General features: G+C 58.7%; 1 protein-coding gene across 4 annotated transcripts; it reads left to right on the top strand.

The window, feature by feature from the left end:
* The first annotated feature begins 3,560 nt into the window (after positions 1 to 3,560).
* Positions 3,561 to 25,844, top strand: LOC111155741 (WD repeat domain 4). Of its 4 annotated transcripts, none has more exons than XM_022516114.1 (12): positions 3,561 to 3,685; positions 5,339 to 5,404; positions 6,130 to 6,273; positions 10,244 to 10,400; positions 11,104 to 11,216; positions 12,737 to 12,797; positions 16,404 to 16,494; positions 17,211 to 17,215; positions 18,181 to 18,245; positions 19,311 to 19,494; positions 20,402 to 20,471; positions 22,995 to 25,844. In XM_022516114.1, the coding sequence occupies exons 1-12, from the start codon at positions 3,597 to 3,599 to the stop codon at positions 23,177 to 23,179; spliced, it is 1,230 nt and encodes a 409-aa protein (XP_022371822.1). In that variant the 5' UTR covers positions 3,561 to 3,596; the 3' UTR covers positions 23,180 to 25,844. The 4 variants fall into 4 exon arrangements, with proteins under 4 accessions (XP_022371822.1, XP_022371821.1, XP_022371820.1 ...); XM_022516112.1 differs by lacking the exon at positions 17,211 to 17,215 and adding an exon at positions 4,271 to 4,342 and having other exon boundaries at positions 3,587 to 3,685; positions 16,404 to 16,502; XM_022516113.1 differs by lacking the exon at positions 17,211 to 17,215 and having other exon boundaries at positions 16,404 to 16,502.
* Positions 25,845 to 25,919: the final 75 nt, after the last annotated feature.

Raw genomic sequence — 25,919 nt, 5'->3', positions numbered from 1 at the left:
AGTGTGTAAACCTGGCGATTCACAGACCTGTACCCCTGGGGATAAAAAGATATTATATGTTTATAAAAAATAAAATTAAAAAAATAATAATAAATAAATAAATAAATATTAAAAAAATATATATGCAATATCTAGTGGAACATCAATCAACATTGTGGCAGCTTTACAATACTTTGTGCTGTATTAAAAGAAACATGGCAGTTGGAATATTAAATTCTGCTTTCAAATAAAAAAAAAAAAAAAAAAAAGAGGGCCACCTCCGAGGAGCCACATTCAACCCAGTATAGATCATGAGACCCTGCGCCTTGAGCCTGGTACTGGGATTGGGCGAGACTTCTGGGGATCTTGGGAGGAGGTGAGGTTTTTTTTTTTTTGTGTGTGTGTGTGTGTTTTTTTTTTTTTTAATGGAGAGATGTGAATATTGGGGCCAAAGGGTGGACTATAATGGATTTGACCACAAAAATGGCCTCAATTCTCCGCCCCTCCCTTTACTCACGCCCTTTGTAATGTGACTTTGATGCTCCTATCACCAAGTTGAGGGGTTTATCTCCTCCCCTCACTTTGGATCTTGTTGCCCTTGTGTCGTGCTTTGGCCAACGGGTTGTGTCGGACAGTACACTGGTTCTTTTTTTTTTTTTTTTTAAGATTTTATTTATTTGATAGAGATCACAAGTAGGCAGAGAGAGGGAAGCAGGCTCCCTGCTGAGCAGAGAGCCTGATGTGGGGCTCGATCCCAGGACCCTGGGATTATGACCCGAGCCGAAGGCAGAGGCTTAACCCACTGAGCCACCCAGGCGCCCAGCACACTGGTTCTTGACTATGCTTACCACATAGCTAAGCCCCAGTATCCTCCTGCAGGATCACAGGGTGTAGGGACAAGTTGTCCCAGGCCATCCTGGACCAGCTAGTTCTCTTCCAAGCAGGTGGCAGGCCACAGACAACATGAGCAAAGACCAGCCAACTAAGACCAGCCCAAATGGCCAAATCACAGAATTGTTAGCTAAGTAAATGATTACTGTTTCAGGTTACACAACTGGTTGTCATACAATACTTGTTATGTATTTATTAGTATTATTATGACAACAGAAAACAGATACAGTTACTAATAACAGTTGCTGAAACAGTTACTAATTACAGCTACTATTGACACAGCTGACTCCTTTGAGAAAATTACCAGAAGAAATGGTACAAAACCCAAATGGCTCTCCATTTTTATCCAAGCTGTAAACAACGACTATGCCCTCATCATTTTGTAAATTTCAGAGCAGTAAAAGCTCAGTTATAACCTTAGTAGCTACATTAACAAATTACAAAAAAACAAAAAAAAAAACCCAAAAAACCAAAAAATAACCCAGCCAAATTATACAGAAATGAAATTTGAGTTGTGGGCTTGGGGTAATAAGCTAAGAATATTAGACAGTAAAAGATCAACACATCATATTAATGCTGAAATATAGAAAGATAACGATGGGGAATGAGTCCCCAGACCACACGTTCATGGGCCTGTGTTAACATCTGATAGCACGCACAAAGTAAAAAGTAGCACCAGAGGAGACATGTGAAAATAAAAATAAGCTTAAAACCATTTCAATTCAGACTGGATTAAAATGAAAAAGTTTGGGTTATCCCGCAATTTACTGAGAAAAAGATCTTCAGGCAAATAAATCTTGTTGGCACAAGTACTGTAAGAATTCAGAGCATGAGGCACATGATTCATCACCGCAAAAAGATGAGAATGACCAGGCTGTGCTTAGTCTAATCCTTGAGCATGATTCTGTGTTTTCATTTACAAATGTTCTGCATCTTGTGATCTAATGGACGAGTTTCCTTAAATCTTTGCTATTCAGTCTCCACGGTTTAAAAGAAATTGTCCTTACTTCCCAAGGTTGTAACTTAAAACGTGAAGGCAAACTTCAAGGTCAGATCAAATAGGTATATTATAGCTTTGTCTATTCGAGTGTGTGTCATGGAACATTTTAGAAGATGTAAAGGACGACTGGAAAGGAAGCTGAATCTGTTCATGAGCCTCATGATGACTGGCCCCCGTCTGGGATCTCTGTGGTCTTAGTATCACTATCCTGCCCAGCACAGACACTGTGAACTCACTTGCATGCCTGAAAAACATCCCAGACCATGCGTATGGACTTCCACTGTCCCGGCTAGATCCGTCTAACAGAAATGTTTGCAGATTCATTCTCAGAAACTCTGGGAAGTCTCCTGCCTCCCCTGAAGTTACTACCCAGCAGCAACCCCTCTGTGGGTACTCCCTTGCTTTTGCCTCCTCTACCTCTTTTCCCCAAACTCTGTGCCCTTTGTCCTCCCAGCTTCCTCCATGAAAATCCTTTAGCAGCACTGCCTTTAAGGAAGTCTGGTTTTCTCCCATGCATTCTGCTCTGCCAGCAGCAGGCGCTCCCGATTTCAGGTAATAAATTCATCCTTGATTCATGCAGGAGGTGGGGTCAGGGTCAGCATTCTCCCGGTTTCCTACGCCTCCTGCCCATCGTCATTCCTTCACTTTTCCGTGACAGTAGCTGCTCATTTAAGAGAGTTACTTGTCCCATTCATGTGCTTAGCAAATCGTGATTGGGCATGGACTTTTCCCCAGGTATTGTGCTGCAAGCTGGGATGACCACAGCCTTCCAGATTAGGCATTTGTAGTGTGCAGAGGCATTAAACCAATCAGCATGAATACAAATAATGGAAAGGCAGGGAAGGCTTCCCTGACTGATGAGGCCACTGAAATGAAACTGAGTGACCATCATTAACTAGTTACAGCGAATGGATGGGGTGCTGGGGAGAACATTTCAGGCAGAAAGAATGGCATGTGCTAAGGCCCTGGGGTGAGTGCACCATGCCAGTGCGTGGGACGGGTCACCGCGTGAAGAAAGGGCCTGCCCCGAGGAGGCTGCGGAGCGGACGGACGGGAGCCAGACATAGGCAGTTGCTAGAGCATGATTAGGACTCCGGTCTTTGCCGTGGAGCAACGAGAAGCCCCGTCGGTTTTACGCGGGGGCGCGCGACGATCAGACTTGCGTTGGGCGAGGAGCCGCTGGCTTCAGCGTGGCAGCGATCCGCGGGGACAAGGGCGGCGGCAGGCCCGCCGTGGTTCGGATGGCGACGGAGGGAAGGGGATCTGAGTGACTGGGTGCACAGGATGGGGTGCGAGACCATCCCCGAGGGTGGGGGAGGGGAGGCCGCGGAGGGTCCCTCCCCGCGCCCGAGCTCCGAGCACCCCGGGGCTGCAGGGGGTTCACCCCGCCCGCCTCCTGCGGGAACGTGTACTGGGAGCCCAGCAGGTACCCGCAGGAGCACGTCGCCCGGCGGCGGCGGAGAAAGATCCAGAAGCGGGCCCCCCAACTCTCCGCCTGCCTTCCCTCGAGGGCGTCCGCGCTCCCCGCACCCGCGACGACCCACCGAGCAGACGCCACCGAGAGGGAGAGGGCGGAGAGCACCTTCTGCGCACGCCTCGGCTCCGCCACCGCGGGGGCGGGCCGAGGGACGTCATTGTGCGGCGCCGGCGCGTGACGTCACTGTGCAGCGCCGGCAGGAAGCGGGGCTCGGCGGCGCACGTGGGGGGTGGCGCGGCGGGCAGGCGCATGGCGAGCTGCGCGGGGCTGGCGCTGTGCGGGCAGGCGCTGGTGGTGCGGGGCGGCAGCCGGTTCCTGGCCACCTCCACCGCGAGCAGGTGAGGGGGCGGGGCCTGCCGCGGGGAGCCCGGGCTGCGGACGCGCGGCGCGGCCTGCACAGTCCGATCCCTCGCGCCGCCGGGGCGCCCCTCGACGGCGCCGTCTGTCAAGACCCGCGGTCTCGGCCGGGGCGGCGCCGGCGCTGGGGGGCGGGTCACGGGGGCGGCGCGGGCCGGGGGTGGGCCCTCCGCGGCCTCCCGTCTGGGGGCGGGCGGCGGGCCTTGCTGGCGGGCGCGGGGGGGAAGGCTGCTTGAGTCCGGGCGCCGGCCGCCTCTCCCGCTCTCGGGGCGTGGGCCCGCCCCCCTCGCCAGCCGGCCGCGCCCGCTCCTCGGGGCTCCGGGGATTCCCCTCCTGGTGCGGCCGCTCCCGGCTCAGGCTCCTCCCCCGCCCGGCCCGGGGTTCCGTAGGTGCGGATCCCAGAGTCCTGTCTTGGGCAGCGTCGGCGCCTCCGCCTTCTCCCGGTTTGGCTCGTGCTTGCAGGGGCCGTGCGTCCCACGTAGACGCGGCCTCTCGGCTCGAAGCCGGAAACCCCGCTCTCTTAGTTTTCCCCGAAAACTCACTCACAAACTTGCGGTGTGTTCCAGGGATGTGCAGAGGCTCGCGGTACCTCGTGCTCCTGGGACACGCGGTATCACACTTGATAGGACGCTTGATAGGTAACAAGTGCACTAAATCCCTCGTTTTTTTAAAGATTTGTTTTTATTTGTTAGAGAGCGCGCGCGCACAAGCGGGGGTGGGGGGGGAGGAGGGGACTCCGTGCTTAGCGGAGAACCGCACCGGGGGCTCCATCCCAGGCCCCCGGAACATGACCTGAGCCCAAGGCAGACACTTCATGGAGGAAGCGTTTTTTGTTGTTGTTGTTTTTTTTTTTTAAGATTTTTATTTATTTGATACAGAGATCACAAGCAGGCAGAGAGGCAGGCAGAGAGGAGGAAGCAGGCTCCCTGCTGAGCAGATGGGGGGCTTGATCCCAGGACCCTGAGAGCATGACCTGAGCTGAAGGCAGAGGCTTAACCCACTGAGCCACCCCGGTGCCTCTGTTTTTTTTTTTTTTTAAATACGATTTCTCCTTTGTGCCTCTTGTGGAAGTAGAGTGATGGTGGCAGACTTTGTGACTCAGAGAACTACTTTTTCCAGCACCACAGTGTTCCATGGGCAGAGTCCCAGCGCATTACTGCAGAGGCCATGTAGTAGGGAGGAGATGGGCATAAACTCGCCAGCGCTTAGGGTCTCACTCCTGTGCTGGCAGGTGCTTGACAGCCACAAGCTTTCTTGGGTAGTTGAGACATTTTTAAGCGGTGGCCGCTTAATTTGGATGCAGGAATCTTACCAAAAAACATGAACCATCTTGCATTGGTTTTCTAGGGTGTGAAAGAAGAATGTATTACTTCCTGTTGAGTTTTTGTCCTCGTTTGTTTTGCTTAACCGATTTTTTGGGTACGGAACCATGCCAGTTGTGTATGGCCCACCTGGAAAGATGAAGCAGGTAAAGCTCTGTAGCGTTTCTCTGCAGTACTGTGCCCGGACAATTTCTTGCCGTGGATAAGACCCTTACTTTATCGGGTATGAGAATATTGGTGCTCCAGAGGAAAAAAAATCTCACATTTTTACTCATAAAGTGCTCTGTTTAAAATCTTTCTGTTTTCTCTTAGTGACGATGACGTCCCTTTCACATATGATTGCAGTACTGCGGAAAAGAAGTCCCAGGAGAATAAAGGGTGAGATGATGGGGCAGACTCTTAAGGCCTGATCGTGCTCGGACTAAATGGGACGGGGTAGCCTGAGAGGTAAATTGTTGCACTGAGTAAGTTGCCTTGGCACCGAATTCTTCATTTCTGTGGATGAGTTTCTGCCCTGTGGATGAACCAAGTAGGACCACAGGAAGGAAATGTGGAGCTAAGTTTAAATTTGGCCTTAAGAATAGTAGGTTTTTTCTCAAGACCTCCAGTTTCTGTCCGTAATTAACTCCTGTGGACATCTTGAAATAATGCAGTGGAACTTGCTGTGTGTCGAAGTTAGCTGTAGTTAATTGAAAGATAAGGGAAGCAGAGTGTGATCATTTTGTATGGTGCCTTTTTCTACTAGAATGGTCTTAAAGGCTCAGTTTTTTTTAATGTGACTTAGTTCTTGACTCTGGTCTTTGATTCGTTCTTGGCCGTGAGGGAGTGGGCTGTGTGCTCTCTGACGGTCTTTCTGGCTCAGCTCTTTGGATTCCGGTGTGTGTATGCTGAGAGATTCTTCTGTTTAACTAGATTTATTCCTTAAAAATTACGGCTGTCCTGAGCCTCCCCTAGTCTGCTTAAAACGCGTTTGTATTCTGGCTCCCTGAACCTCATGCCGTTTTCTGTCTCTGCTCGTGCCATAAACGCACAAGGCCAGCTTGAAGGAGTGCGGCCTTGTTTACTCAGGTAGGCCCTAATGGTCCTTGTCCTCTTTTCCTCAGGGAGGACGGGCAGCCCGTGGAGAAGGGGAGTGACACGATCCTGGCGTCCGCCTTCTCCAAGTCTGGTGGTTATTTTGCTTTAACTGATGACAGTAAGCGCCTGATTCTTTTCCGTACAAAACCGTGGCAATGTCTGAGTGTCAGGTATGAAATGCTCACGTTGGATCATTACCATGTTGAACGCACAGCTTACACTTGCATGCCCACAGCAGTAGTGACCGTGACGTAGCGAAAGAGCAGCTCACACGCCGCCTCGGCCGTGTGCCAGGCAGTCTTGTCGACGCCTTATGTGTGTTGACCGACTGAGTCCTTGAAACAGCCGTCTGCGGGGGTGGGGGCGCTCTCACCCACACGCCTGGCGGGAGTCGGGGCGCTGATCCCGGTCCGTCAGCTCAGAGGGCAGACCGGGCCCTGCCCCTGGTCCCTCCGGGTCCAGTCGGTGTCCCTGGCCACCGTGGCATCCTGCTTTCCAGGGTCCTCCAGCCTTGCGCTGGCAGAAATGAAGAAAGTCAGCAGCCTTAGAGCAGGTGGGGGCTGCTGGGGCAGGTCCCGGGCAGGCGTGCACTTCTCTTGCTCCGACAGAGTCCCGGTAGTAAGTTCTTTATTTCCTCTCGTGGGTGAGGGCTGGCGTTACGGGACAAATACCCACGTGGAGCAGAGTCAGCCCGCATCCTTGCCTCCCCCAGGCCGCACGGCTTAGCTGTCCCTGGAGAGTAAGCGATAAACTCGCGCAGGTCGTAGTGTTTGAACTACCTAACAGCCGAGGTTAAAGGGTTCCACTTTGTAGCTGGCTCGCAGCTGTACTGCGGAGAACTTCCTCGTCTTACTCTCTAGGAGGAGAGTAAAAGGGGCAGGTGCAGGTGGCGGTCTGTGTGGTGTGTGCATGCGGCTTAGGGGTAGCGTTTCATCCTGCACTTGGGGCCAGCGGCCGCCTGCACAGCCTGCCGACTCACCCCTGCCTCCTGTCGTGGGGCTTGCACCTTGACCGAAGGGCGGGTGCCCGGGGCTCCTGGCGGGGCTCTGGCCCTTCCCCGAGCGCTCCTGGCATGGTGCAGGGTCTGCAGGGGAGGAAGCCTTCTCTTGACCAGCAGCGGGTCTCTGTGCCTGTCAGGCTGTTGGGGAACGCAGGGCAGGGTCTGTGGTGTGTGAGGCCCAGGATGGGTGTCCAGGCACAGAGTCCTGTGTGTATCTGTCCAGTTCCCTCCGCACCGTGGCCCATGGGTGTTTGAGGGGAAGATGCTGTGTTTTTGTTTTGTCTTTGGAAGGTAGTGTGTTGGCGACTTCGGTTGGAGATCTAGGAGCGCTCAGGGGGGGCATGCAGCGGTTGGCACCTGGTTTCTTCCCCCATAATTGGTTTTTACGTTGACATCAGCAGACCAGCTTTGTGTTGGAGACCTCTGCGTTGGGTGTGCAGGGCCTCTCGTGTTGCCTGTGGGGGTCCATGGTGCGTGCAGACACTGCTCTCGGGACCCCGGCAGCTCCCATCCCGTCTGCGTCAGCCACTGGATGGAGGGGTCGGGCCAGATTCGCGGGTCTAGGGGCTGCATTTCTCAGGTTGCCTTGTCCTGTGGGCGTTCACTGAGCTCAGTGTAGGGTGCGTGCTGCCTGGTCTGGTGGCCGTTAACGCTGGTCAGGGGCACACCCAGACGGACCCCTTGCTCAGATAAACAGCCACCCTCCACGCAGCTGACTCTCAGTTCAGCGGTGCAGGTGTCCCGGGCCCCCGAGATCCACGTGGGACCGGGAATTGCTCACAGCTCGCTGTCTGGAGGCTTTAATATTAATCACGCAGGGTTCTAAGGAAAAGCCCAGATGGAAACGGTGGGTAGCAGCACTTGGTTTAAGGTTTCTGTTTGCAATGACAAAGGCCCAGAACCGAGGCCAGGTTTTCCGAGTTAAAGATAGGGTACTTGGGGTGACATGATATTTTCTGCTGTGATGTGTGTGTTTGTTAGTGAAAAATGTCACGTAGGAAATCACAGCATTTCAGAAAATTGCCTGTACTGAAATGCTGCATGTGCGGAAGGGCAGAGCCCCAGGAAATGAGGTGGTTCTCCCGGAGCTGCTTGGCAGCTGGAGGTGTGTGGCATTGGGGAGCTGGGTGTCTTCAGTGCCCGGCAGGGCCTGGCGGGCCACACACTCAGTCCGTGGAACAAGTGTGGCTCTCCGGAGGGGGGCTTGAGTGGGCACTAAGTGTGGGGGATTTCAGGGCTCAGTTAGCTACCTGACCAGCGGCGATCCGCTTGGAGGTGGCAGAGGGGAGAGGGTCAGGCTGGCCCCGGGGGGTGTGAGGATGGGAACGCTGGGCTGTGAAACCCGTGACTCTGGAGGGAAGGGGGAGTGCAAAGATCCTGACAAATGGTGAGGCCCGTGTCTTCTGATGGCGCAAAGTGGCCAGACCACCTGCTGTCCAGTCTCATGACGTGCTTGCCCACGCCTGTGACCCGACCCCTCAGGTCCTCACCCCCACCTGCTCCGTGCAGCATCCTGGAATCCCCCCAGGACTGACTTGGCCTGAGAAGATGAACGTCTCCCTAACCCCCCCCCCCCCCCCCCGCCACTGGCAGAGGACAAAGGGCCAAGATTCTGGAGGGTGCTGGGGCGAGTGCGTGCTGCATCCTGCTGTGGGCCTGGCCCAGGCCGTCCTTCTGGATTGGTGGCTGTGTGGCCGCGTGAGTGCCTCTGAATGCACAATGGCGTTCAGTGACGCGTGCACGGAGAGGTGGTGAGTCTTGCCAGAGCCCGTGCTCGCTCTTGTGTTGTTTCTCCGTGTTAAGTTGCTCCTTGTCTTTCCGTCCGCTGTGCCCCGGCTCAGGGAAGTGCGGGAGCAGGTTCCACCGCTGGGGGTGGCGGAGCCTGGGGACACGGCTGCGGGCCCCCTGCCCTGGGTTTCCCGTCCTCCGTCCTTCTGCTCCCGAGAATGTGGGCGGTCTTCGGTCCTCGTGCTGGACATGTGGCTTCTTCTAGCTTTGGTTTCCATTTCAAGGGATGTGTGGGGCTCCAGCAGCGGGGAGCTGGGGGGCCCCGTGTGCACGGACACTGGGGAAGGTGAGTCCCCTTCCACACCCTCTGGGGACAGAGGAAGGCAGGGACCCCGCTTTCTGGAGGAGAGCCGCAGACGTAGGCGGTGCAGACAGGCTGCTGTTGATGGGTGAAGTAGGGTCACGCGTGGCATCTTCTGTGGGGTGAGAAGTTCAGGCCTGTTGCCCTGTGGAGACGCCAGTGGAAAAGAGGTGGACTGTGTGAGCGCTGCGGGCAGGAAGCTGCGTGGCCCCTGTGCCCTGCCAGTAGTGAGACCCGGTGGGATCGGAAGGGTCGCCATGTGTGTATGTCAGGGGCCGTAACTTTGTTTCTTAGGCTGGTGCAGTGTGGAAGCAACTGGCACATGTGACTGATCTGGTGAATCTGGCCCAAGTGTTTGTATTTAGGAGTGTGTTAACCGTCCCGCAGCCTGAGCCGGGACGTGGCCCCCTCAGCAGTGCGTTCCCTCGTGGTCGCTTGCCCTCCTCCGGAGTCGTCCCTGTGGAGAGGGACCGTGAGTGCCACGCCTGCCGCCAGGTGTGTTGCCCCATCTTCAGGGGCGTGTGCATGAGCCGCACGTGGATTCCCGCCCGGCTGCCCTCCCCTTCTCCTGGGCTGGGGCATGGACTCGGTGGTCCTGGACGGGAAGCTGTAAGGGTAGGAGGCCCTGCGTGGTGTGCGCTCTTCTGGTTCTGATTGGAGCACGTTGGGTGTTTGTGAAGCTGTCCTCCCCCGAAGGCACCGTAGAGGCGCTGGGGTCAGAGGGCAAATAAAGGGGAATTTTCCCGACATTTTATTATGACCATCTTCAAACAGAGCAAATGTGAGATGATTTCGTACCGGACGCCTGAAGTGTCCACCACCCGGATTCCGCTATCACAAAAGCAAAGATATTCCAAAGTTAAATTGGCCCAAGTCATTGGCTTTGTTTCCGTTCTCTTAATTACTTGATTTTTTTGACATCACCTGTGGTGACTGGAAGGGGCGACGTGGCGTGGAGCTGACCCGCCAGCAGCAGGACCAGCCTGCAGGTCTGTTGGCCCGCCTCGTGCCGACCTGTGCAGGCCAACGGCGGGCATCTCTTGCCTTCCAGGACCGTGGTGAGGAGATGCACGGCTTTGACCTTCACGGCCTCCGAGGAGAAGCTTTTGGTGGCCGACAAGTCTGGGGACGTGTATTCCTTTTCTGTGTCCGACCCACAGGGATGTGGCAGGCTTGAGCTTGGGCACCTGTCGATGTTGCTGGATGTGGTACGTGGGTGGTGGGCCCCGTTAAACCTGCTGCAGCCCGCTGGGTCCAGGGGCAGGGCGTCCGATGGGGGGTGAGGCTGGGTCTGTGAGCCCAGCTGTCAGGGTTCGGGCTCTGGAGCAGGGACAGCTCCGCAGATCCGTGGGCGGGGCTTTGTGGGAGCGACATTCGGGAAGGTGAGGCTGACAGGGTGAATGTCTGGGCCACTTGGGAGGTGGCTGGTTACTTCTGCATGTAAGGGACAGCCGGGTTGGGTGACCAGGTAGAGGGGGCGTGTGGGAGGGCAGTCACCGTCTCAAGGCCCAAGCTTGTTCCCAAGCTTTATGGGCCTCACCTGAGTGTCTTTGCAACCCTGAGCCAGGAGCGGTTTCCCCGAGAGGCCCAGCGAGGCCCCGGGCAGCCGGTGGGAGGTGCAGCTGGGGTAGGACCCAATGAGAGGCAGGGACAATGACAGAGGGGTCCTTGAAGGAAAGCCCCCAGGACTTGGTGACTGGCTGGCCATGGGGACACTTGAAGGAGGAAGGAGAGGGAGGGTGCTGGAGGCCGGGGGGTGCGGCAGGAGCAGGGAGGGGCCGCACTGAGTTGGGCATCTGGACGCCACCGTGGCACAATGTAGAGCTGGGGACAGGTTCCAGGGGTCGGGGTGGGCGGGCCAGCTGTGGCTTCCTTCACCAGCAGGTCTGTCCTTTCTGACCCCGTGTGCAGGCCGTGAGTCCTGACGACCGCTACGTCCTCACCGCCGACCGGGACGAGAAGATCCGGGTCAGTTGGGCTGCGGCGCCACACAGCATCGAGTCCTTCTGCCTCGGGCATGCCGAGTGAGTCCCCTTCCTGCCCCCCAGGATGAAGCTCGGGCTCGGAGCGCGGGTGGGCCGCTCGGCTTGGGCACCGGTGGTGGAGCCGGCACCACCTGCCCCTTGGCCAGGGCCTCGCAGGAGACAGACAGCCGGGCATGCGCAGCACTGCCCAGCGAGGCCCCGTTCGGGGCAGGGTTCCACCCGGGGCTGTCAGGACCCCTGCCGCGTCCTTCCCTTCCCTTCCCGTGTGTTTTGGGGAGAGGTTTCCTTGTCGGCACCGAGGTCTCGGAGCCCAGGGCGTGCCCACGGGAGCCAGCGTAGCCCGCGTTGTGAGAGGCCTTCACTCCGAGCCCACTGCCTCCCGCCCTAAGCACTCACCAGTGGTCCTCACGTTGGCCTCCAGCCAAGGGCTTGTTTCCAGAATGCTTCTTCCTTGGTGTAGACATCTGTCAGCGCCAGCGGTGGTGGGCAGCCAGGAGAGGGGTGCGTGCTGGGGGGAAACATACTTCAATAATTTGAGTGGTCTGGGACTTATCATCGCCTCTGAGTCTGGGCGGTGGTCCGTCCTTTATGACCTCTTCTGGCGAGCGGGAGCTGTTCCATAATTGAATTTTGACATCTTGCAGGGAGGCATTTCTGAGGAACACTGCTGTTCTCGGGCACGAGCCTAATTACAGCGTGTGGACGGGGGAGCCCTTTGTTTTGTTTGCTGAAGCGTTTAACGTTTAATTACTGGAGGCAGGGGAACACGTTGGAGAGACTTAATTTAATTCTGAGATTGCTTCTGAGTCTTTGGATTTGAATGGAATGTAAGGTGACCTCTGCGAAGGTCGCTGGTGGCCTGGTTTGTAGCTCCTTATGGCGGATGTGGGCGTTGATGCAGCTGTCCAGTAACCCAGCACCCAGACTTAGGCCCTGTGAACCTCACGGGCCTTCCATGAGGTGACTCACGGGCTCTGGAATGGCCGTCCCTGCGTCAGGGGAGTCCTTGGGCCAGCCGGTCGCGGGCCTTGCCTGGAGCTGGAGAGAAGCGGGGAAGGCTGGTCCTGCGGGGCTAGAGGCTGGCTCACAGCTGGCAGACTCCGGGGGGCTTCTGGGGTCCGCTGGGTGCGGGGCTGCCCTGGGGTAAAGGACAGGAAGTCTGAGTCTGTCTACGGGCCAGTGTTGCTGCTCGTCCTCCGTCCCTGCTCCTTCCTGCTCGTCTGTCCCCGAGGCTCCCTGCCGTCACGGACCTTCAGGGAAGGTTTCGGGTGTGAGCAGGGCCGCTGGAGTGAGCAGCACAGGCGCTCCGGGATCTCTCCACCAGCGTGGCAGGGCCACTCCTGTTTGTCACGTCATGGCTCTTGGGGCCTGGAGAATGACGTGGTGCGGTCCTCACGCTCGCTCGGTGCTGTCTCGCTACATGTGGGAGTCGTGGCCGTTTTTGTGGGGGGTCAGGGGTTTAGGAGGGGGCGGCTTCTCTCTCATGACCGGTGGGCCGAGCAGACGCCACAGCAGCAGCCTGGAGCCGGGCTCCCTCTGCGCCTCTCTCTCCACTGTAGGTTCGTGAGCCGCATCCTCGTGCTGCCCGACCACCCCGAGCTGCTGTTGTCCTCCTCCGGGGTAAGTGTTTCACTCTGCTGTGTGCACCTGCGGGCGCCTTTCAGCAGGGGAGCCGTGCGGAGCCGTGCGGAGCCCCGGCCCGCCCTCCACGAGCTCTTCTGGTCCCCGCTCGGGCGCTTTCACTCAGCGGCTGGCCACTAGATGGGGCCTGTTCTCCGAGTTTTGGAGCCGACTGCGGCTGGCTCCTCCTCAGGGCCTTCCGTGGAGGGCGCGTGCGTGCGTGCGTGTGTGTGTGTGTGTGTGTGTGTGTGTGTGTGTGTGTGTCACACACTGCAGTGGGGTGTGAGGACTGTGTCCTCAGAGCTGTCACATCCGTACCAGCATCATGAGCTCTGTTCCGGCAGTAGCTGGGAAGACCCCTTCTGCGTCCCGGGGACCTGGCTTCCGTGCCGCTCTTCATCCTGGCCCTCGGGCAGGGCCCCTGGCCTTGGTGGGGCTCTGATCGGTAGCGAAAACCTACGTGTCCCGGCAGTGGGGACAGTGGTTCAGTGATCGGAGACTCGGGCCTAAGGACTAATCTGTAAAACGATCGTTAAGCAGTAGCTCTCGCCGAAGCGAAGGTTTTGAGTTACTGATTGTGTCTCATTCTTTCATCCAGCTCTGTCCTGTCCCTCCTCTTGTTTTTCCTGTCCTTTCCCGTTTTATGGGACTCAGGTGCCTGGCAGCGGGGGCGGCGGGGTGCGCGGAAGCCCCCTCCGGACCTCCTGAGAGTGGGGGTTTCTGGGCGGGCGCTGTGGCCTCCCTGGGCCGCTGCAGGCGGCCGGCCACCACGTGGCTGTGCTTTGCTCCCTCCCCACGCCTGTGTCCCTGCAGCGTCTGCCGTCCCATGTGTGGTCCAGCGACAGCAGACCGGAGAGTGCGTGTGGCTGGGGCCCCCAGAGGCGGCAGGTTTTGTGGATTTTGCTGTACCTGTGTCTTGAAGTCTTTTTTACGATTAAGAAAATATTTAAGCGCCCAGAAAAGCAGAACAGACACCTTTGACTTTGGCACCAGTTTGGCCGGCTTGGGCATTTTGCTCGTGATCCTGTTTGAGGACGCAGCAGGGCTGGTGCTCAGGCCGTGGTGGGGCAGGGGGTGCGCTGCCCGCCGTGTGCCCGCACCCGCAGTTCGTTTCCGGTGGAAGCACCTGTACCTGGCAAGTGGAATTCTGCCATTCGGCCGGCAGCGGAAGATGGCCGTGGCGCCCTGCAAGGTGTGCCCATGGGCCCCGCGGCCTTGTAACGGCCCTGCAGTTACAGAGAGTATCCAGAGAGCAGCGAGAAACAAGAGCACATGTTTCCCGCGAGCTCTCCCGCCGTCTCCGTGGTGGGGACGCCGTCTTGCCCATCGTCTTTTTCTTTCCTGGTAGGCTGCACCTCCCCTGTTCCTGTTGATCCTCTGTGTGCCTGTCTGTCCTGCTGTGTCGGGAGCAGTGCCTCTGAAGGGGGAGGGACGGTGTATCGTGAGGCTGCTGTCCTGGGTTCTGGAAGTGCCCCTAACCCCCAGCCCTCGAGCCCGAGGTGAGAGCTCCTCCCAGCGGTTGGGTGGCTTCTCTGGTCGCTGTCTGTGCTCGGCAGGCTCCGTACTTGGGCTTGAGCATCTGTGGCCGTTCCGAGTGGGTTCTTGCTGCAGGATCTGTTTCTCCTTCTCTGGATGTTTTCGGGGCCCTCTCGCCCCGTGCTCTGAAGTTGGGGATGATGGGGGCCAGGCTCTGCACACCGGCTCACTCGGTCAGTGGCCCCTGCGGCTCAGGGTCCTTGGTCCCAGGAGTGTCGTCACTGAGCACTTCTCCCCCAGTCTGTGTTGTGGGATGTTGGGCTACGTTGGTTGCCTGGTTTGTTTTCTTTCCCTTGGCCTCTCTTGTGCTCTGCTCTGCTTCTGGGACTTCTCCTCAGCTCTGTTTTGCCGTGTCCTGTGGGGATTCCGTTTTGCTGTTCCCGGTAACCGTCAGGAGCCTTTTCTTGTCCTCAAAGTGTCCTCCTCTTATAGTGCCCTGGTCGTGGGTCCCGACTGCAGGACCTTTGCTCTCCCCGAGCTCGCATGTGTGTTTCCTTCCCCCGTGTGCTGTCCGCCTTGTGTGGTGGAGGTTTCCTACAGATATCCGGTGATCGCGTCTGTCCACGTTTGATGGGGACAGGGCACTGGCCGGCATGGTGGAGACTGGATCTGGGGGCCCGCGGTGTTGGAGTCAGGCACCCATGGGCCATCTAGGTCAGCTCTTCTCTGGTGGTTACTTGGCCCAGTCTTTGCCTTTCTGGGCATCAGGCGTGTCCCCGTGCTCCGGGACGTGACTGGGGAGGGCTGGTGGTGTCTCTCGCTCCCTGGTTCCTGGTGGTGAGCCTGTAGCTCTGCCAGCCGCAGGGGTGGGGAGTCCGGGCACTCTGACTGCTCTCCCACTGGGTGGCTGTGCCGCTGAGGGCCTGCTGGGCCCAGTGTGCTGTGTCGTGGCCTCCTGCAGCCAGTGCCTGCCTTCGTCTGCTCCTAGGCGGCCTCACGATTGCCTGTCTCATCACTTTTCTGTCCTCGAGTCTTCATGCTTTGGGAGCACGCTTTCCTGTCCCTGCAGAGGGACGTCGGGGCAGGGGTGCTTGTCTGCCGCTCCCCTTCCCGGTGTACTCGCGCTCCCGCCCGACCCCACATGACCCGCTCGGCCGCTCTGGGGGACTCGCTGTTTTTCCTTTTCTTCCAGGCGTGTGGGAACTCTGCGCGGTGCTGTCTCCCTGGTTTGCTCGGAATCTGGGCTTCAGGTGCGCGTGGGCTTGTGCACACCTGTGGTCCGCGATGGGTTCTGGTGCATGGGGTGGGGGCCCCGGGGTACCGGCCAAGTGGCTGAGCCACTAGGCTCTGCCTCCTTCCCGGTGTGTCCTGATTGGGCCCGCGGCCTGTCCTGGTGAGATCTGTGACGAGCCGTTTTTTTGTTTTTTGTTTTTTTTTTTAATATTTTATTTATTTATTTGACAGAGAGAGACAGAGATCACAAGTAGTAGAGAGGCAGAGAGAGGGAGGGGAAGGTAGGCTCCCTGCTGAGCAGAGAGCCCGATGTGGGGCTCGATCCCAGGACCCTGGGATCATGACCGGAGCCGAAGGCAGGCGCTTAACCGACTGAGCCACCCAGGCGCCCCCGAGCCGTCGTTAACACGAGCGCTCTCCAGTGTTTGTGCCTGTTTTTGGAGCAGTAAGGCTTTCTGCACACTTGCCTGTTTCCTCGTCTTCCCCAGCGGACAGGCTCACGGGTTTCCACCCGCTCCCGATCGGGGATGTGGGACAGCTGTCCTGCTCAGCAGCCTTGCCCACGCGTCTCCTGTGCGAATGCCTGACTGTTGAAGCATCCGTGTGTGTGTGTGTGTGTGTGTGGGCACGCGTGTATCTTCCTTGCGCGAGTACAGCGGCTGCGGTCTTTGACGTTCTGCGAGTGACCAGCAGCTTGTCTTGTGTCTCTTGCCCCTGCTGTCCCGTGGGGGCTCGGGCGTTCTGCGGATGATGGGCGCGGCCGCACAGTCGTCCCTCGCGGCAGAGCATGTGACCTGGGTGCCGCGGGGCGGTGACCCGGCCCCTTTCGGGAGCCCCCATCCTTGGAGGCAGTCCTGCCCCTCCGTGCGCAGGCTGACCCGTCCGTGTTGTGTGCAGGACTGCACCCTGAGGCTCTGGGAGTACCGAAGTGGCCGAGAGCTGCACTGCTGTCACCTGACCAGCCTGCGGGAACCGGAGGAGCCATGGGGTGACAAGGTAACGTCCCGCTTCTGGCTCGGGGTGATCGCGGCTTGTAGGGCGCCTTTCCAGTCCCTGGGGTCCTGGGAACAAGCCCACGTTTGTGTTGGAGACATTTCCTTGCCGTCAACACAGACGCCTTCCAGCTTGGGAGAGATCATGGGCTTCAGATTCTGAAGGTGCCCCGTCCCGTAAGGGGAAAGTAACTTTGATCTCCCCTTACTGCGTGTGAACGAGCCCGGTACAGGAGCGTCTCCGCCAGTCCTGCTCGGAAATGGGAAAGACCGTGGTGCCTGAGCAGGGAGCCTGTCAGGGAGCTGAGCACCCTTCCCACGTCTGTCCCTCCTTGTCTGCCGTGGATTAACCTCATGACCGCCCCTCATCCCCAGGACCCCACGCTGGCTAGTGTATCCCTGGGTCAGGTCTCCTGGGGCTTTGATGGTGAGAGATCTTCGGGGGAGAATGGGCTGCCTTTTGGGGTGCTCTGCATTCTGTCGTCATGGACACCCTGCTCTCTGGTACTCCTGGGCTGGTGCCCTGCACGCCTGAGGTCCAGTATGGTCACTGAGGGGTGACCCCACCCATTTTCCTAGAGGCCTCTCTGGGCCTGGCGGGGAGGGAGCATTCCGCATCCGTGGCTCTCCAGGCCCGCAGAGCCGGCCGTCGTGGTTTCTTGATGACCAGGGTCCTGGCTCTCATCAGGGACTTTTGCCCTTTCCTCTGGAGCCCCCGTGTGGCCCCTGCCAGCCTGCAGGAGGCTTGGCTAGAGTCGAGGGGCTCCTCTGCCTCGTTCTTGGGTTGGCTGCTGTCTTTCTGCTCCTGAGACTGCTCTGCAGCCGTCGCCCTCACTTGGCCTCAGAAGTGGGCAGGCCAGGCCTGACCGCGGGCCACAGCCTCGAGGACTCTGGGCCTTTGGCCACCCAGCCAAGTGATGCCTGGGTCCCCAGGTCAGCGGACCCTGCTGCTCTGGCTGCCCACTCATGGAGCCTCCTGCTTGGGCGTCTGTGGCCCTGGTGGCCCCCCCCCCCCCCCCCGCTCCCGCCCATGGCGCAAGGACGCCTGATTTGTTCTGGTAACTTTTTCACCCTCGCGGTCTCAGTTAAGCTCTTGGTGGGCTCGGATGGTGAGGTTGACTTTAGTCTCTTTAAGAGGCGGGGGCGAGCGTGCGGCAGAGAGGCCCACGAACCCGCAGGTTTCTGACCTCGGGCCCGGGACACGTGGCCTGCATGAGCTGTGGATGGCCCCGTCTCTTGGGCTTCTCAGTTCCTTCCTGGGAGCCCCTGGGGCATGGCCCGTGCTCCTCCAGCTGGGCTTGGTGAACACCAGGCCTCTACTGCCACTTCTCCAGGGTGTGTGGACCTTGCACATGCAATTGTGTCTTGTTAATGGTTCCCTAGGTTCAATGTCCTCTCCTGTCCTTGACCAGTTGGCTTCGGAGACGTTGGGAAGGCCAGAGCTACAGAAAGACAGGCCTCTGCTATTCGCCGTGGCACACTGCAGTTGTGAAACGGGGTGGCTGCTGCGCCTTTCTTCTGCTGATTTCCAGAAAGTTCCTGGACTGTTTCATTATTTTCCTTCCTTGACCATAGTGGCACCTGTCAAGCTCTGGCTGTGTCTGATCTCAGTGTGAACAGAACAGTCCTGATTCGGGTCCCTGACAGGTGACCATGTGGTCACGTTGCTCCTTTCCTTGCAGAGGTCCGCGGCGTCCAGGATCGCGTACTGGGGCCAGGAGAGCTGCGTGGCGCTGCTGTGTGACTGGTGGGTGCACTCGCGCGCGGATGGCCTTGTTCTGGGGGCCCGCACGCCTGCCATAGGAGGGAACACGCGGGTCGCTCCTGTGGCCCCGTGGGCCGTCTCCTTCATGGGGAGGCTTCACATACTTGTTCATACAGCCTGTCCCCGCAGTGAGTTTTACTCCGGGAGGATGGCCATTGCCAGATGGAGGTGGGTTCCTTTCCTTAGGGTGGAGTGGCGCACTGTGACTTCCTGTTTAAATGCACTGGCCTCCAGCTGGGCTTGGTGTGTGATAAAGTCCCACCTTCGTCAGCTCCACCCGAGGGCTGCTCACAGTGGGACCCACACTAGGGCTCCCGGTGCCACAGAGGAGGATTTTGGGAGCACGTGCCCCTCCCAGCCCCCCATGGTGGGTTCTGGAGCGTTGCTCCTGTGCTGGGTAGGGACCCTGTATTTCTACACAGCTCGTTTGTCCTCACAGCAAGCCTACAGTGGGCATCTTTGTTTTAAAACACGGCTGCAGGGGCGCCTGGATGGCCCAGTGGGTTAAGCCTCTGCCTTCAGCTCAGGTCATGCTCCCAGGGCCCTAGGATCAAGCCCCGCATCGGGCTCTCTGCTTGGCAGGGAACTTGCTTCTGTCTCTCTCTGCCTGCCTCTCTGCTTACTTGTGATCTTTGTCTGTTAAATAAATAAATAAATAGAACAAATAAAACGTGACTGCAGGTTAGAGCCAGGTGGGGCCTGGGCCCAGCGCCCCGTGCCGTCAGCTGCTGCAGGTGGGACGGCCCCCTTCCCCATGACCTGTTCCTTTGTTCTGCACTGGCTCCCCGTCACAGCAGGACCAGCTAACCCCGAGCTCCCTGACTTAGACTTCTGTTACCCCTCAGTTCCTGGGGCTCGTGGGCTGGGAGGCGGCTCTGCTGAGTGTTTCTGGCCGAGTCTGTTATGAGCTTTGAGTCAAGATGCTGGCGGCGGGTGGAGGCTGGGTCTTGTGATCTGGGCACCGTGCTGAGCTGTTGTCCGTTGTCCCGTCGTACCCACACAGGCCCCGTCGTAGCTCTAATCATTTTTCTCTCTCTTTGCGGAAAGCATTCCCGTGGTCTACATCTTCCAGCTCGACGCCCGCAGACAGCAGCTGGCGTACAGACAGCAGCTGGCTTTCCAGCACAGAGTGTGGGACGTTGCTTTCGAGGAGGGCCGGGGACTGTGGGTCCTGCAAGACTGCCGGGAAGCCCCCCTTGTGCTCTGCAGGCCCGTGGGCGGCCGGTGGCAGGTGAGACGCGTTGGGCCCCTGCCGCCTGTATGGCTGAGGTGGGGGTGTGCCAGCTGTGCCTGCCTCCAGCTTGATCGTGTCTTGGTGCTGGGGCTGCATCCTTGTGGTGGTGGCCGGAGGACTCGTTACGGGGGTTCGGGGAGCAGGGCTGCCTGGCCAGCTCATCTGGCGTCATGGTGCCTGCAGTGTTTCTTTGTGGGGTAGTCGCCCTCGTGGGCGTAGTTCTTTCTTGTGCTTGTCCCGGTCACGTGTCTTTTTAGCGGAGAAGCCAGCAGTTGGTCAGGCTTGGCTGTAGGTCCTTGATGTTGGCAGGCTTAGGGTGGCCTTGTATCTGGGGCACGGAATCAGGAGCAGAGAAAGGCGTGTGGGCCGTGGGCTGAGTGAGCCTCTCCTCCCCGGGACACATGTGAGCCTTACCCCTTCTCTGAGCTGGCTCGCCCGTCTGTAATGCCGGGCCGTCTGCTGCCCGTGCGGGGTCTCCTAGGACACTGCGGGGAGGGATCCGGGAACGCCCGCCAGAGTGCTGTGCAGACGGGCCCTCCTTTACCAGAGCTTGCTTGACTGAGGCTTTGGAGATGCCCCTGAACCCTTTGGGTATTTTCATCTAAAAAGTAGTGGCGAACAGAATGCCACTAGCCGGCGTGTGTCGCCTGCCAGGCTCCTCAGACAAGGTCACAAGTGACGAGTGAGGGTGTGGGACGCTGGCAGCCCACGCAGCGTGGGTCTGTGTCGTGACGCCATGTGGTGACTGCTGTGTCTGTTGTGCCAGCACGGCTGGCCGGCTTTGCCTGGTGCTCCCGAGGGCCCAGCCACCTCGACCACGGCCGACAGGTCTGTGCCTCTGCGCGCTGCGCTAGGGCGGCAGTCCTGCGTCTTTCCGGTAAATGTCTTCCATTTGTCTTCTCAGGCTGTTCCCGAAAACGCCGCCTTAGAGAAGGTCTCCGCCCATCTTCAGGGGAACTGGGCCATGTTGGAAGGTGAGCGTGTGGGCACGGCCTGCTTTCTGGGATGATGTCCAGAATTGGCCGTGGACGGGGCCAGCTTACAGAATAGCATACGCAGCAGGAACCACCTCCGTGGGTGCTAGTCCAGGATGTGTGGCATGTGCCCATGTCCCTGTCCAGAAGGCCAGCAGCTGGTTGGGGCACCGAGGAGCTGACCCGTGCCCGGGCAGTCCGCGTCAGGATGATTGAGCTGCATGGGGACCGGGGTCAGGGTTGGAGTGCCACCCACCTCTCTGCCTTCAGGGCGAGGGCCCTGGGAGGGGCCGGTACTTGGTGGGCCTCTGGACGGAGTGGCAGGGCAGCTCACGGGCTCTGACTGTTGGCTCTGAGCAGCCACAGCATGTGGTTCCTAGCCACAAAGTCAGGCGTGGGGACCATCAGTGGACTGCCCGTGGATGTCTAGGGCCCAGGGCAGGTCCCAGTAGGAACACCAGGCTGAGGGAAGAGGAGAGATTGTGGTGAGAAGGCGAGTCCCCTTCCTTGTGGGACCATAGTCCGCGAGGAGAGCGACCAGGCGATCGGAGCCACGTGTCCTGGTCAGCAGAAGGGCCCGTGGTGAGCAGCTCGTGCTGCTGTCCCGTAGTCCTGCCTGAGACTGCAGAACGGTGAGACCTTGCTCCGTTTCTTTTTTTTTTTTTTTAAGTGATTTTATTTATTTATTTGACAGAAACAGACACACAGAGAGGGGGAACACAAGCAGAGGGAGTGGGAGAGGGAGAAGCAGGCTCCCTGCCAAGCAGGGAGCCCGATGTGGGGCTCGATCCCAGGACCCTGGGATCATGACCTGAGTCAAAGGCAGACGCTTAACGACTGAGCCACCCAGGCGCCCCTTCTTTTTTTTTTCTTAAGAGATTGTATTTATTGGAGCGTGTGGGTGAGTAAGCGCATAGAGCATGAGCGGGGAGGCAGAGGGAGAGGGAGAAGCAGGCTCCCCTCTGAGCAGGGCTCAAGCCCAGGACCCCAGGACCATGACCCGGGCCGAGGGCAGATGCCCAGCCAGCTGAGGCACCAGGCGCCCTGACTTCCCTCCATTCGTTTTCATAGAGGAGGGGGAACCTGTAGTTACAAGCCTCCAGAGACCCAGCGGTGTTTTTTTTTTTAATTTTTAAGAGTTTATATATTTATTTGACAGAGACGCAGCAAAACAGGGAACACTAGCAGAGGGAGTGGGAGAGGGAGAAGCAGGCCTCCTGCCGAGCAGGGAGCCCTGCGCGGGCTCGATCCCAGAATCCTGGGATCACGACCTGATCTGAAGGCAGGCGCTCAGTGACTGAGCCCCCCAGATGCCCCCCGTGATGCTTTTCTTGAGCAGAGACCTGAAGCGACTGTCAGAAGGATGACTGGCCGCCCAGCATTGGGAGCCAGACGCTTTCATTTGAGTAAAGGAATTACTGCCTAGAAGACATCTTTCAAATTACTCCCCAGGGAGAAGGCAGAGTTCTCCGAACTCGAGAGATGCAGACGTAAATTCCGTTTCTGTTGACAAGTAGCAGTGATCTAAACGTCTCGTGGAAGGCATTCTCGTGTGATTTGTTGGTTCTGGGTCCCAGGGTAGCTTCCATCCCTGCTTTTAGGGTGAAAGTCCCAGGGCAGTGACAGGGCTGCGTCCTCCCCAGCCCGGTGCGCGTTTGCTTGTCGAGTGGACCTGTGTTAGGACTGCGTGGGGGACACGAGCGAGCCTGCTTCACCGGGCACGTGCCGCCCTCCCTGCTAGGGCCTGGGGCCAGCGCGTCCTGCTGTGGCTCACCCGGCGGGGCCGGCGGCGGGCTTCACTCCCCTGAGCTTCTGCAGGTAGAGCCAACCGTCCGCCGTGCAGGGGTGGGGGAAGGTGCGAGGCGAGAGAGCCCGGGGAAGTCAGGCTGGCTGGGCCTGAAAGTCACAGGAAGGGTAGGGACGGCGGAGTGAGCGGGGAGGTCACTGTGCAGGGTACAAGCATGGACATTGCTGACGGTCCCTGTGGAGTTTGTGGCCAGGGTGAGGTCCACCCCGTGGGGCTGGTCTGTGGTCTTTATGCCCCCAAAGCTTGATACTTTGATCAGTCCGCACCTGTTAGGTTGCCCTGCGGTGAGTAACCTGCACTCGGTGGGTGAAAACACTACTTTCTGTCTTGCGGCGTGTGTGGGTCCTGAGGCTTGGTGGTCCCGGTGCCTGCCCGTGAGGACCGGGGGTGGGATCCGATGTCGGGCACCCGAGTGGAGGTTGGCGGTGTCCTGGTCCCTCGCTGGCTGCTGGCTGGAGGCCACCCTCAGTCCCCATTTCAGGGACCCCCATGGGGCAGCTGACGGCATGGTGGCAGCCCTCGTGCCTCGTCTCCCAGCAGTGACCTGGCTTTTGAGTCCAGCTGGCGTGGCCGCCAGGAGACGGGCCCCGTGGGGGTGCCTTGGAGCAGGCGCTGCCAGCCCGTGCCGAGCCCCGGGTCAGTCCCACTGTGGCGGGGCCTCGCCGGCACAGTTTTCCCTGTCCCACCTGCCGTCTGTTCTTGTTCATCCCGCACAGGCTTGGCTGGCGTGGACGCGGGCTTCAGTGGTCTCTACAAGGCCACCTTTGACAATGTGACTGCCTACCTGAGGAAGAAGGAGGAGAGGCTGCAGAAGCGGCGGCAGCAGAACCCACCCCCGGGGCCCAACGGGCAGGCCAAGAAGATGAAGCCGGAGGAGGCTTCCCTGAGGTGCTCGTCCTAGCCGCCCCGGCTTGGCACGCCCCCTCCCTGCCGGTGGCCCCTCTAGGAAGCGAAGGGGCGACGTTGTTCCTGACCCACACTAGGTGACAGTCCGCTCTGCGCCAACTCGGCACACATGGGCTGTCCTCAACTAGTGGGTGTCCTGGGCTGTAGAATGTTCTGCCGCTGTGCAGAGGCTCCCCTGCCTGGAGTCTCAGGCACCCCTGGCTGAAGGGAGGCTGTGCCGCGGTGATCCCGCTGGAGAGACTACGAGCAGCGCCGGTGCCCCGCAGCGCTGGTGCTTCCTGTCAGAGGCGCTCGGACCCACGGCGCGGTGGTGGCAATGTGGCGGCGCTCTTCCCGGGACGCCAGACACGTTTGCCTCTGGGGGGGTCACGCGTCAGATGTGTTGCGGTAGCGCGATGGACAGTCTGCCCCCGTGTCTCCCTCTCGACGGTGCCCGCGCTGCCCGGCACAGGGGCCGCTGGCCTCGCGGGGGTGGAGGACCCTGGCCCTCCGTCCGCACCTGTGTTGTGTCCCCGCGTGGTGCCCGCACAGGGAGCACAGCTGCCGCCGTGTCGCGGGCTCGCTGGGAACACAGGGCACGGACTCGGCTGCTCTCAGGCTGTGCGAGGACCCGGGAGCCCCGGCAGGAACTGTTCTCCAGGGGAACGGTGGAGGCTGTCCCGCGTGTGTGTGATTTCCCCGTGAGCTGTGCGCACGCGACGCGCAGACCGGGGTGTCCGCTGACTCTGATCACCGATCAATGAACGTGAGCTTTTCGCAGCTTCTGGAAACGTGTAGCAGCCGCATGTGGAACTGATTTCCAAATACACTGAGCAAAACCACTTTGGACGTGTGTACAGTTTGTGACTGAAACGCTGGCCCCCGACACAAAGCGTTTTTGGGTGGTTGGGCTCTGGGGACGCGGCTGCTGCTTTGCGTACTGAGCTTTTAGCCACTTCCCAGGGCTTGCTCTCAGGTACGGGAGAACCGTGTGTGTCCGCCAGGGCTCTGGGGAGGGGCTTTGGAGATCCTAGAAACAGGTGGTTCTGTGAGTCAGAAGCTGGAACGCTTCAGCTTTCCCCCAAGTGCCTTGCTTTGCTCCGTGCGCTGATGCCGGGACGGTGCTGCGTGTGAGCTGCTCGGGGTCCCTTCCCACAAGGGCAGGACTATTTTGTTCAAGGGGCAGAGGGGACGGGACTGGGGGGGCTGGGGCCGGGGTCCTCCTGGAGGAACCTCGTTAGCACTGCGCTGGGGTGCCGGCACTGTTCTCACTGACAGTCTGCTTTGGGATTCTGGGTTTTAGAAGAAGTTTGCCGCTGCCTGTTTTTGTAGGACCTGTGAGCTCGGAATGGCTTTTATGTTTCTATGTGGTTGAAAACAAGAAAAATAGTATTTCACGGCGTGTGAAAATCATGTGCAATTCAAATTCCAGCTTCCTTAAATAACATTTTACTGGGACACAGCCGGCCCGCTCGTTAGGTCTCCGTCTGTGTTGGCTCCAGCCGCAGAGCGGCCCGGGTGCACAGACGCCACATGGCCCACAGAGTCCGCGTATTTATGATCTAGCTCTCACGGACGACTTTGTCGATTCTTTAAAATCCCTTTTAAATCTGTGTAGTTTTAAAGCGAACTGGTTCATTTTTTAAGAAATGGAACAAATCCTGTTCTTCTGTGTTCGTGTTGACATTCTTTCTCACTAAACATTTATTGCGCTCCCCTTGGGAAGGTGTCTTGGAAACAGGGTCAGGTTGGGAGGGGTCCCCAGGTCGCCGGGTCAGAGCTGGAGGGTGTGTGACACAGGTCCCCGGCACCTGACGGGGAGACTCCGATGTGCCTGCCTGTCTGAGGCCGTGCCGGGCAGCCGGGCAGGATCAGGATGGAGCTGGGGGACCGCGGCCGTTACCGTCTGTCCCGTGGTTGCTTTCAAAATGCTTTGATTCTTGTCACGGTCACACGTGACCGAGACCGAACTCTCCTGGCCAGCTGATTGGGACGGACACCTGCTCTGCGCCCTTCTCCCCCGACCCCATTCCTTCTCCCAGCTGCTGCTTTCAGCTCATTTCTCGTGTTCAACTTGCCGCAGCCCATGTCCTCTGCGAGCCCGAGCGCTGCCGACAGCAGTGATCGCGCAGGCGATGGGTCGCGCTCCGTTGGCGCACACGGGTGTCTCTGTCCCCCGTCTGTCCCAGCACACGCAGACTCAGGCTCTGGCCGGGGTGGGGGGGTGGAAGGAGGCAGCACGGGGCCCCTTCTGCCGCAGCAGCGTCCCCGGGGGCTGCACCCATTTGGGGCAGAAGTGGTCTCCTGGTCCCGAAACCCTGCCGACACCTCTGGAACGAGGCCCTCTGTAAGGTGAGGGAGCCGTGTTCCCGGGAACCCTGCTGGTAGCTAACTAGTCTGCACCCGGGCCCCAGCTGCTGCGGGCGTTTCTCTGTTGGTCAGTCTGAGCTGCCACCGTGGTGGCCGCCTGCGGTGTTGGGGGGTGTCTGGTTCCGCCTGCGGGCCTGCTGTGGGGGCCGGGGACCGAGCTTCCGCACACACCTCTTTAATTGTGCTTACCTCCCATTTTCCGTTCTTTCTTAGTTTTTGTGTGTTTTACATTTTGGGGAGATTCCTTGGGTTTGTTCCAATTCATTTAGTTTAAAAGATTTTATTTTTAAGTGATCTCTGTGCTCAGCGTGGGGCTTGAACCTGAAACTCTGCGATGAAGAGTCACACGCTCTACCGACCGAGCTAGCCAGGCGCCCCCAGCTCGT

The sequence above is a fragment of the Enhydra lutris genome, unplaced genomic scaffold (genome assembly GCF_002288905.1).
Source record: "Enhydra lutris kenyoni isolate GAN:26980312 unplaced genomic scaffold, ASM228890v2 scaffoldscaffold43, whole genome shotgun sequence".
NCBI lineage: Eukaryota > Metazoa > Chordata > Mammalia > Carnivora > Mustelidae > Enhydra > Enhydra lutris.
This window is presented reverse-complemented; position numbering and strand designations above follow the sequence as displayed.

What these genes read in the sequence shown, in the direction of transcription:
- LOC111155741 (XM_022516112.1), top strand. Translation starts at nt 3,597, where the DNA reads ATGGCGAGCTGCGCGGGGCTGGCGCTGTGCGGGCAGGCGCTGGTGGTG. An exon ending in CTTGATAGGACGCTTGATAG is followed by an intron (nt 4,343 to 5,338) that starts GTAACAAGTGCA and finishes GTTTTCTCTTAG; the next exon opens with TGACGATGACGTCCCTTTCA. An exon ending in AAGTCCCAGGAGAATAAAGG is followed by an intron (nt 5,405 to 6,129) that starts GTGAGATGATGG and finishes TCTTTTCCTCAG; the next exon opens with GGAGGACGGGCAGCCCGTGG.